The sequence below is a fragment of the Acomys minous genome (genome assembly GCF_964271855.1).
Source record: "Acomys minous genome assembly, chromosome: 5".
In the NCBI taxonomy this organism is placed as follows: domain Eukaryota; kingdom Metazoa; phylum Chordata; class Mammalia; order Rodentia; family Muridae; genus Acomys; species Acomys minous.
The window spans coordinates 105,017,303-105,029,426 of record NC_140494.1 but is presented as its reverse complement, the minus strand read 5'-3'; the positions used below and the strand labels follow the sequence as shown (position 1 = coordinate 105,029,426).

Genomic DNA, 12,124 nt, shown 5'->3' with positions numbered 1-12,124 from the left:
TTTGCCTTTATTCAGTTTTAACTCTGTTTTCAGTTTACTCCACAGACAACAGTGTCTCTCTGCCCTCATACCTGACACTGGCCCAGCAGAGGCATGGAGCTATCAGGGGCAGATAATTCCTCACCCACAGAGCTTGAAAGGAGGATTTGGATTGAATCAGTGGAGGGATGGGAGTGCTGAAAGTCTACATTTCTGTCAAACTCTCAGGGGCACCTCTTGGTCATGCCTTAAAGCAGAGAGCCTACCAGGCTTGCTTTAACGGGGTGTTTGAAGGCCCTGGCTTAACAGGGGGAAGTGCAGGATGTGGGCTAACTAAAGCTCTTTGAGAGAGATTGTTTCTATTTTCTTCAACCACACAGTGTCTAACCACACTGATAACACCATAGGAAACATCCCTGGGGTGGGTGGGTGGATACATACGAATGGACTCATAGTTGAGGATGGATGGATGGACGGATGGAAAGGTGACCACTGATATTAAGATCAAATGCACAGTCAGAAACAACTGTCCAGTAAGATGTGTAGTTCTATAAACTGGGCATAAAGCAAAGATGTGCAAGTGATGCTAGCGAGAGATGCAGAGAGGAACAGGGATGCTGAGAAAGAGTCTCCTAATCCCCTAACACACTCTTGTTGTGTCTGGAATGTCTTTTTAAATTTAGCACAACTTATAAGTGTGTCCTAACTCCTCCAACAGACCAAGGCTGATGCGTTCAGTGCCTGACTTTCCTCCCCTAAACCTGCACTGAGCAAAAGGGGCTGTGCCCCACAGGATCAGGGATTACAGCTCCACTCTGTCAAGTAGCAGATACATCACCTGGATCACCTCATGAAGCTTCCAGAACAACCTTATAAGGCCAGCCCTTTATGAGCCCTGTGTAGATGAGGAAGATGAAATTAAACCAGAAGTCACAGTCACAAATAGCAATTGAGATTATGGTATAAGGATTCCAGGCTACCAGAGGCCATGCTGGTGACCAGAGCAATGCAGGTTATGTGAAGCCTAAAGCACAGCTCATATATACGCGCATGCATGCATACGTACGTGCACAATACATACACTCGTAAATTACTTTTATTGCTATTTTGTTTTCTTTCTTTGAGAAAGACTCTCCCTGTGTAGCTCAGGCTGTCCTGGAACTTGCTATGTAGACCAGACTGGCCTCAAGGTCAGAGAAGTTTGCCTGCCTCTGCCTCCCAAGTGCTGGGATTAAAAATGTGAGCCACCATCTCTGGCTTATTTTCCCTCTATCTGTGTGTGTGTGGGGGGGGGGATGGGTGGTGGTAGATGCACACAGGAGCCCATGGAGGCCAGAAGCACAGGTGGTTGTGGGCTGCCCAACATGCGAGCTAGGAACTGAACTCAGGTCCTCTGAAAGAACTGGTATGTACTCTTCACTAAGCCATCTCTTCAGCGCCCTGAAGCTTATATAATTTGAAGGTAGGTGTGTGTGTGTGTGTGTGTGTGTGTGTGTGTGTGTGTGTGTGTGTGTGTGTACACAAAAACTCACAAAAAAATATAACAATCTGAATATCCTTCTGGAACCCTTCTTTCTGGAAGGAAGAAGAAAATCTGCTGAACGGGAGAGGAAAGGATAAGTAAGTAGTCTAGAATGAGAAAGGAAGAGGAAAAAGCAAGCAGGAAACCTAAAGGAGAGGCAGGAGCCGGGGATGTAGTTCAGTCGGTAGGCAGCTTACCTAGCATTTACAAAGCCCTGGGTTCAATCCCCAGCACTGCGTAAACCAAAAGTTATGGTGCACACCGTATTCTCAGTATTCAAGAGGGAGAGAGGCAAGGAGATCTGAAGTTCTTGTCATCCTGGACTAAAACAGTGAGCTAGAGGCCAGCCTGGGCTACAGGAAACCCTATACCTATACCCTTGCCCCCAACACACCCCCCCCAAAAGGCTGAGGCATCCCACTGAAGACACCTGGTAAAGGCAGGTCTGTTTTCTGCAGACCACAGTGTCTCCGTCTACCTCCCTTGAGTGGCACAGCAGCCTACCCAGTCCTGCTCACATGCCTCCTTCCCAGGCCTCTGCACAGATTCCCAGAATCATCTGGAAGCTGGAGCCAGAGGCAGAGAGGGGAGGACTGCGTAATCACCCTGCCACCAGCCCTGCCCTGCAGCAGTCCTGCCTGGGCAGCTGCCTCCTTCCTGGTTCACCTGAGCACTGAGTGAGGAAATAGAAACATTAGGTCAGTTGTTTATCCTGGCGCAGAGAGGAACCAAACAAGGAAGGCCTGGCTTGCAAGTGACCCACTGGCCTCTCACTGCCCGGCTGCTGAAAGTCTTCTTTGAAAAGGAGGGGCCTGACTACTGAAGTCATCCCCGTGCCCCAAACTTCCTGCTCTAAAGGTCTATGCTCTGGGCTGGGGAAGAGCGAGAGCCTCGTGGACTCTGGAAAGCCCTGAAGACCCTGTAGGTTGGCCTCAGATAGACCCCAGGGTACTCAGCATTGGCAATAGCAGCGAGCCAGCCAACCCCAACCATATATGCCCGACTGGCAGAAGGAGAGGACCCAGGCTCCCACCCCCACTGCTGTGCTGTCAGAAACTTCTCCATCACCCTCAGTGGACAAAATGTTCTCTACAAGGCTACTACTCTGAGAATAAAAGAGAAGGCGCCTAGAAGTGCACTGCTAAATGGAGGAGCCAAGACTGTTCTCCTGGAGGAATCAGATGCGAAACAGAACGCAATCTACATTTTTAATGTAGGTTTTATGCCGTGGTAGGTTTTGCTCCAGGGATTCCGTAAATGCCCAGGTCCCTCCCAGCTACATGGTCTGACCTCCATTTAATACGGCCCCTGGTCTGGGGGTGGTTCCAACCATCCTGCGTGGCAGGACCTGAATCAGAAATGAGCCTGTGGAGGAGAAGACCTGTTGCACACTGGAGAGTTCCAAACAGTTTGAAAGGGACACTCTCAGGTAGGCTGCTCTTTTCGCCCTGCACCCTGCATCAGCTTCACTCTGGGACCGGGGAATTAAAAAAACACATTTTAGGAAAGAGATCTACATGAGCTCTCCCCCCAATCACGCTGCCTGACCCAAGCCAGCTACGCTCTCCATTTCCTGCAACCCCAAGCAAAGGCACCCCCATGGTCAGAGTCACACAACCAAAAGGGAGAGAGAGAAAGAGTTGTGTACCATTACCTAGCTCCAGTCCATGCCCGCCCTCCCGCCCTCCTGGTTGGATGAAAGACATGCAAGTGGGTAGGCTTTTGTCACACACTGGGTGTGTCACTGGTTCTATGGCCTATGAATGACTCCAGGTGTTGTCCCAACCCCTAGGACTGTGTATCAGGTTACAAGGTGTATAACCATTCCAGTTTGGCAACTTCACCAGTTAGATTGTAGGAACTGACCATCCCCATAGTCCTCCCAGAGTCACTCCTGGATACAGCGGCAGGAGGTAGCTGACTTGGGAAGGAAGAGGAGGAAGAGAATGCTGGCCATCAAGGAGCAAGGCCAGCCTTGCACCTGGGCCCCCTCTGGCCAGTGCTGACCAGGGCTTTCTGAGCTGCCGGCTAATGAGGCTCATTTGAGGACTCCTTCCTGCTGCCTTGGCTCACAGATCTAGCTCCAGGCTGTGAGAGAATTCGGAGGATCACCGAAGCAGCATGGTAAGTAGAGGAGCCCTCAGGCTGGGGAGGGCAGCTGTCCATAAAGGGCTGGCCAAGTAGCCTGAGGAGCCATTAAGTGAGGGTGTTATGACACCTTCTAGGTGAAAAAAAGAGGCTACAACCGACTCACCACCACCCAGCCTCTTGTGCCAGTCGCTCCTAAGTCATGCTTATTTCTTTGTGTACTGTCTTGGGTGTGTTTGCAGGAGGATTGTCATGGTTTCTTTAAAGGCAAGGGCTACCTTGGTGTCACCGTGGCCCTCAGACAGTCCCTGAGAAAAATTACTCCTGTCTTTCTAAAAGAAAACAGGAAAGAGATGCCCCCAAAACAATCAGGGGTGTTTGTGGGGCTCTTCTGTTTGGTCTTTTTAATCTGTTCCTGCAATGATTAAAAAATAAGATGCCAGGCAACAGATATGATATGGAGAAGTTTATTATAGTGGTAGGGGTAATGCCAGAAAGAAAAAGAGAGACAAGAGGAGAAAGAGAGTGAGAGAGAGACAGAGACAGAGACAGAAACAGAGGTGAGATGAGATGGGTTTGTCTTTCTATATACTCCTGGTCAGGGTACACCTAGTGACAAGTAGGTAATGACATCATAGGTTGCTAGGCCGACTGAGGCAGTATGCTAACAGTTCTTCCATGAGTATCAGCAGCATCTTCTCCTGCTGGCTTGTCCTTTCAAGGGGGGACAGCTGAGGACCAGAAAGGGGACTAGGCCTAAGGTGGGAGCCAGTGGCTCTTGATTCTCCAATCATCAGTAATTGCTAAAGCACTAAAACAAAAAGTTTGGAGGCTGCCCTCCCCCCAAAAAAGGGTGTTGCTACCCCAACACTTCCAATGGCCCTCTAGTAAAAAGTCTGGCAACATGCTAGTGCCAATCTGAGGGCAGAGTGCCAGGGCCTGCCTTGCCTGTACTAGACCAGAGCTGGGACTGAAGTACCAGCTACCTGCGACCCAATCAGAGGCGGTCCTGTGCAGAAGTGCCCCACCCCCACCCCAAAGGCCAGTGTGGGGGAAAGGAGCAGTGACAGCCTTCTGACTGTGAGCCAGTGCTGAGTGGCACTGAGAGGCTCTGGGTTACCTCTTGGAGGAGCTGCTGACAAGAGGGCCACTACTGAAACAGCTAACAAGTACAAAACCTGCTGTAACACCCGAAGACCAAAGGGCTAGCTAGCTCTCTGTGAGGTCTTGAGGCTTTAGTCTCACCGAAGGCTTAACTCATTCCTCACCTCTGTCGAAAGGAAAAAGGAAACAGTGTGGCTCACAAAACCTCTGGGGTGTGTATATACACACACACACAGGGTGAGTGGAGAGGCTGAGCAAACCAACACGTGTGACTAGGCTCTATAAACCAGGAAGCCTGAGCCAATGAGAGATTGTAAGGAACAACTAACCCACTCCAGGAAGTGACAGCCAAAAACCACGTCTCACCCTGCCCTGTGGCCACCAAGGACTGAAAGCTAGGTGTTGCTGCTGAGGGGAAGGCAGGTGGACAGCGTGGGTGCAGGGTTGGGCCCAGCGTTATGAAGCAAAGGCAGGCAACATGACAGCTAGTCTGCAGAAGAAAAGTGCTAGACTCTGCTCCTGAGCAAACCACTAAGCTTCCTGTGTGTAACAATCTGTTCTTTCCCACTGATGAGGCCAGGATGAGACTAGCTCTCAGTTCACAGGAGAGGACTGGGTAACCCCTGACCAAGCTAAGCCCTCCCTGCTCCTCCCCTCCATCCTCTTGCCTCTCCCTGTCAGAGCTGGTCCAAGTCTTGTATGGAGCTGCGTCTTTTTTGTTTTTGTTTTGTTTTGTTTCTTTTTGGCTTTTTGAGACAAAGTTTCTCTGTGTAGCCTTTGCTGTCCTGGGCTTGCTTTGTAGACCAGGCTGGCCTTGAACTCACAGTGATCTGCCTGCCTCTGCCTCCCAAGTGCCGGGTTTAAAGGTGTGCGCCACCACGCCCAGCTTGGAGATGCGTCTTAACAATGGTTTCCCTTGAATGTATTCTGCTGGTTATGTCCAGGGAGAGCTACAGTGGGGCCATCTGTCCTGGGCAAACTCAGGGCCCGGTATGTGGCCTGGATAGGAAGGTGCCATATATATTCTGCGGCTAAGACCAAAGGGGAAATTGGGGACCGACCCTGACCAAACAACCTGGCCAGGATTCATTACTACTCAGGAAGTCCTAAGTACACGCCATGCTCCAAAGAAGAAGAAGAGGGGATTTTTAGTCAAGCAAGGCAGGAGCCTAATACCTGAGGTCAGTCTCAACCCTACAAGGTGATCCCCACTGCCTCCCTTTCTTGCCTATGTAGCCCCCAAAGTATACTGTGGGCGTGGCTAGAGGACCGTGGCAACTGAACAGGCCAGTCTGCTGGCAATAGGGGGCTGGTAGATGTGGAGGTCCCCCTCAGACTGAAGCACAGAGCCTGGGAGCCCTCCGTTCTGGTGATGTCATCCTTGGCTTTGGGGTGGCAAACTGAGGGTTCGGCAAGAGTCAGAGCCTGGTTGAGAGTACCAAGAACATGTTCTCTTCATCCCCGCTTTCCCAGCTGCCTCTCTACGGGAGGGGGGGCAGCAGGGGGGGCAAGAACCTGATGTCACTGCGGCTCCAGGTAGCCAGCTGCTCTTAAATAATCCAGCCTGGGCTACCACCAGCTACTTGGCAAAGGGTGGGGGGGTGTTTAGACAATGTCTAGGTACTGCCTCAGAGGCACTCGCAAAAGAGAGATTACAAGGTACTGAGTCAAAGAAGGCAGATCTCTCCAGGGTGGCTGGAAGCTATCCCAGAAGAAAAAGTGCTTGCTTTGAACTCCTTGAAGGATGAGGCAGCTCTCCCCAGGCAGAGAAGGTAGGAAGGGTGTCTACATAGAGGGAATTGCATGAGACTAGTAATGGCAGTGCAGGGACAAGGGACAGCATGCTATGGCTGGAGCAAAAAGTGTAGGGAGCAGAAAGGTCACATGGTGAATGCAGACTGATGCCTTTATCAGAAAGCTTAGCCTCAGGGTGCCAGCAGCCCCTGATTCATAGCTCGGAGAAGCAAGGCTGGAGAAGGGCCTTAGTGGCCATCCACTGAGTGGTCTCCCTCCAAAGGACCATGTTTCCTATCAGGCACGGCCACAGGTATCTGGTTCTGTCCACTCCTTGTACACTAGCACAGCCTGCCTCATCAGCACCAGGCCCTGGAATGCACTGGGAGGTGGGAACAAGCAAATCTGGAGGGTCATCAGGCAAGCGCACCACAGGGCGGGGCGTAATTCACTGTGATGCTGCTGTGAGACAGGGTAGGGAACCAAGAGTACCAGGGCTCAGTCTTAAGGAGTCAGAGAGCGCTGAAGAGGGACAGAGGCTGCAGGATGGGGAAGAGCTGGTATAAGAAGAGCTGAGAAAAATAGACCCCACAAAGGGTCCAGGAACTCTGGACAAGCTTCCCAAAGCCCGAGGACAGCCGGAGGCACACATCCTCAGGCCTGAGAGTCTTCCTAGGCCTCTTCTGTTCAACCTTCCATCTTGCCCAAATGCAAACATCAGCCTCAATAAAAACACTTCAACCTCCCAGTGACTCCCTGAGGCAGTGAACTCCCCATGTCTGAAATGTACTTAAACTGACCACCACTGGACTGTGAGCTTCCTGCTGACGAGGCATGCCTCCATCTTCTTGACTTCAGATAGCAGAGGCCTGGCTTGGAATAGGCCCCAGATAGATGTGTGTTAGTGAGTAAGCGAACAAGCGAGTGAGTGAGTCAGTGTGCGAGTGCGTGAGGACTGAATGCATAAATGATCCGAAACCGAATCCCTTGTAACCAGATTCTAATCTAGGTGATAGAGAAAGCAACGTTCACTAAATGCAACTTTTAAAAGTGCCTAATCCTCCCAGAAATAAAAGTATATTTGAACCTGAAAACAGGTGAGGGAAGGAAAGGTCAGGCCTGAGCCTGCTAGGAAACCCCAGCAACAGGAACTGGGAGAGTAAAGCAGAGACAGTGTGGCGATCCCCCTGTGATGTATTTAGCTGTATGCCTGCTGGAGTCCGGAGTGCTTTCCACTTCCTAGTCTAATCCACGTGCAAATGGAAATTCTTAAGTGGCAGGTGAAGGAACACTTTCTGGAGGGAGCAGGTGACCGGATGAGGACATCTGTCCAGGTGCCGAGGGGTCTGGGTATGCTGCACCTCTGCCTGGGCTTTGTCCTCTGGTGGGACGGAGACACCCATGCTTGGTGCGCCATCTGTGGACTCAGTGTCCTCCACTACTGTCTGCCTGCACTGCTTTCTCCACTACTCATGTGGGTACATAAGCGGCTACCACAGACAAGGTTCTAAAAAGACCCCGGGAGGTTGGGAGAGGGTCTAGACCCTTGGTTCCCAAGCTGCACAGAAGGAGCAGGGCTAAATGACTCCCTTCATCCAAGAAGGACATGGCCCTCCTTCACCCAGAGATGCCACCAAGAAGGGGACAACCATAGCACTTTCAACTGGGACACCTTTCTCCACAGCCACTTGGCATTCCCACTGGCCTATTCCGAGGAGCTGGAGCAACCGATGCCGTACAAAAGCCACAAGCCTCTGACTTCTCACGTCTAACTTGATGTGAGAAGCACAGCCCCCTGTGCCTCAAGTGTCACCCTGATGTAGCCTCTCCCTCTGAGTGGGACACCAGCTCTCAGAGACTTGGAAGTTAGGAGCTGGAGATGCAGAGAAGCCAAATGCCTTGACTTGAGAAGGGTCACTTGGCCTCTCAGAGGCACGGCTGAGATGCCAAACTCTTCATCTCCCTAAGCTTGCAGACCCATGGGACCACCACTTGACATTCCTCAAGCCACTGAAGGACTGGGGCCCCCTCATTTCACTACCTCCATGCTGCTGGACTTGGCAGCAAAGTGTGAGTGAGGTGAAAACACTAACACAAGAGACTGGGGGAAGGGAAGGGTGTGGGTTCTTGCGGAGACACCAGCCCTCCCTAAGATGCTAAAGATCACAGAGGCGGGTAGTGGGAGAGCAACACACACACACAACACCCTGGGCATAATCAGCTTGAGCCTTCAGGAAGGCTGAGATGAAGTTCAACACCTAGACTGCTCAGGAAAAAAAAAAAAAGACTCATATTGCCAAGTGACCATTTAGGAGAGAAAACTGATTTAAAGCTAAGCCAGGTATAATGGTTTATGCCTGTAATCTAAGCATCCTGGACGCTGGGGCAGATGGACTGCCATGAATTTGAGACCAGACTAGACTACTAGCAAGTTTCAAAAGAGAGAGAGAGAGAGAGAGAGAGAGAGAGAGAGAGAGAGAGAGAGAGAGAACTATGAGTGAATCAGGCCTCTGACCAGTCTTAGCTGGCAACAGAAATTGCAAGCCAGCAGCCAGCAACCAGCAGCCAGCAGCCAGCAGCCAGTAGTTCCGGGTCACAGACTCCTGGGGAAGGACCTATGAGGCCCTATGTGTTCTGGCCTCAGAACCCCCACTGAAACCCAGTGCAGAATTTCATAAGCAAACTAGAAAAATCAGAGTGGCAGCACTTGGAAGGACTGTGGCCTCACTCCTGCCCCATCTGTGCATTCCAGCACTGCTGGGGCTCTGCCTCGTAATCAAGGATTCAAGAAGCTCTAGAGGCCACATCTGGGCCTGCCTCTGTCTGCTTGAGAAGTTCCTCCACGGCCCAGATTCTATACACACACACACACACACACACACACACACACACACACACACCCTTCTAGGAAGTGCTTCTAGCTACAACAATCTTCCCTCTGCCTAAAGGGCTCCTGAAGTAACCCCATTTTCCTCAGAATCCTCTTCGGCCTCGTTCTCCAGTTGCTTTGAATGACCATGTTCGCTTGTCCTTCCGTCTGTCTTTGCTTCGCTGACCTGCGTCTGCTACCTCCTTTTCCAAGAGCACTGATGTCAGTCAGTTCCGGTCCCCTCACTGCCCTGGCTACTCTCTGCAGATGCTCTTAGCCCACAGTCTGCCCTCCTGATGTCAGACTCCTTGGCTTATGAAGCCATCAAAATAGCAGGTCAGCGCCTGTCACATCCATGCCGGATGCTCTACGAAGCTTACTGGTTAATAACGAATAGTTCCCAAGTGTCCCCTTTGTCAGGCACTTGCCAGGCCCTATTTAAATATTGTTGATAGTTATTAAGAACAGTAGCAGGATGGTTGCCAATGGGCACAAGAGCTCTGCCTCTTGTGTATAGCTGGGTCTCCAGGCCCTGATCAGTGCCTTTCTGGTTGAATAAAATAGTATTATTACAGTTAACAGTTACTGCACTCTGCTCCAGGCCAGGTGCTGTAGGTCATGAATATTTGGGGCTCATTAGGAGGAAGATTTATCAACCCCCCCTCCCTGACCCCTCTCCCCCGCTCTCTATTATCCACATAAGGTTGAGGCCCTCGATGGTAGAATAAATTGGGTACAAAGGTGGGTTTCAGACCCAGGTGGCAGGATGCCAAGGCCTATGATCCATCCACTGTCAAAGCACCCCTTCTGACAGTGGCATCACAGCAAGGAGAAGCTCCCGGAGCACTTGAAGAGTTATATGAGTGGGCAGGAGAGTGGGAGAAGAATGCCAGGTTATGCAACCGCAAAGTAATAATGCAGAGATGTCCCGGAAGCGCCACCAGAACGCTATTTATAGGCTCTTGAGTTCAGAGTTCCCGGGAAAGCCATCAAGGAGTCACTGAGTCTTCTGCGGGCAGATGAACGGCAGCAGCCAAGGGATCCGCCAGAGGCTGGTTATCCCTGAGGCATTCAGAACAAAGCCCACTGCTCCCTTCTGCCCTTGAAGGGAGCCTCCTTGGTGAGCTTGAACCCCTGACATTCTCAGGAAGAATCCATACAGCAGACCCCCACCCCCACCAGAGCAGCTGAGACCTCTTAGACCACAGAGAGCATCCAAGGGGATCATGAGAGGACCGGCTGAGGTCCCGGTGGACTTGGAAAGGTGCTGGCCCCCAGCAGGGGGAGTGTTTGTCAGTCATTTCAGAATAGCAGATTCACGTTCACATTGCGAAGGGGAGGCTGGGTCCAGGAGACACAGAGAATTGCCCAAGATTGCTTAGCAGCTCAGCAGAGGAGCCAGACCCTCTACACCAAAGTCCCTCTTTCCTTACCACCACGTCCCATCCCTTTAATGTTTAAGGGACAGCTCAGGACCAACAAAGGAAGTTTGCTTGTTCCTTTGTTTTTAAATAGAACCAACTCTGTGGAATTATTTTATAAACATCAGACTGCATTGCGGGTAGCAGCTAACCTGGTTTACACTGTTGAGAGAATTCATCTAAGATCTAGTATCCATCAGCCCTCCAAAGAACAAGCATCCAAGAGTCCGTGTTAGGTTAGAAGTCTGACCTGTGTGGCCTAACACACACACACACACACACACACACACACACACACACACACACACACACACACACACACACCAAACACTGTCCTTGAGGATCTATGGGGAGCCACCTCCTTTTCATCTGACTCTTCTAGAAAGAGAAAGTAGACACCTAGGTGGACCTGGGCCAGACAAGAAGTTGCAAAATAGAACAGCCAAGAATTGAGAAATGTAGGAGAAAGGCGACTGCTTTCCCTGGGTTTGAGGATCATCGTGCAAGAGTGAGCTCAGGGCAGAGCCACCTGGAGCAAAAGGCTCTGAAAGGAAGCCAGGGCGTCTACAGTCAGCCCCTCCCAAGAGGCCTGCACTAATGCCTCACTCTTGGCCTTCTTATTGTCCTGCTGAATACAAAGGTTGATTCTTAAATGACAGGACTGAACAGTAGGCTGGGAGCAGGATAAAGGTGGGTCACCTGACACCTCCCGCCTTCCCCTGGCCTGGAACTATTATACCATGGAATGGGTAAAGTTCTCCACTCAAATTGCCAGCAGGTCAGCACCTATGTGGTTTATTACAAGACACAGTGGTTTCTAATGTAGCAGCCAGGCTGAGGTTTAGGTTAAAAAATAGCCGGTACCCACAGTAGGTAGAGACTGCTTCTCCTACCTGTGAGAGCTGGTGCCTAGCCTATTTTGCTGGACAGACATCCTGAAAACAGAGGTTCAAGGCAGGGACTGCCTGGAAGCCAACATGGCTGTTGCCACTGAAACCTTGCACACACTTTAAACTGATGCATCACACCAGCCCTTCCCTGGCCATATCATGAAGTGCCCCTCAATAACCCCTCCTTGTAAACCTTACCTGGCATTGTGGAGGCACCCAAGAGATGAAGTCTTGTTTCCAACCCGATAAAGGCATCAAACTGTGTGCCTAGCTGCAGGTAGGACTAAGGTTGGGTGCAGGTTCAGGGATCACAGTGGTTTAAGGCCACCTAGAGAGACCTCCCGAACACCTGAACTAGCTGTGGCAAGCCTCTCTCTTCCTGCTAACTGTGAGCAGCCTCGGGTCTCTTGGCTTGCTCAGACAGTAGTCCCCACCCCTCCCTGGGGTGCCCCTGTCACCTTGTCACTCGCCTCAGCAACCTAACTATATAAACTAAGAGCCTCAGAGGGTCTGTTTA

General features: G+C 51.1%; 1 protein-coding gene across 1 annotated transcript in view; it reads left to right on the top strand.

Moving 5' to 3' along the window:
* The first annotated feature begins 3,322 nt into the window (after positions 1-3,322).
* The window catches only part of TMPRSS4 (transmembrane serine protease 4), a 32,841-nt gene continuing 24,039 nt past the window's right edge, over positions 3,323-12,124 (top strand). The window contains exon 1 of the mRNA XM_084784262.1: positions 3,323-3,625. Coding sequence (XP_084640388.1) covers positions 3,623-3,625 — 3 coding nt within the window. The 5' untranslated portion in view covers positions 3,323-3,622. The remainder of the gene's footprint in view (positions 3,626-12,124) is intronic.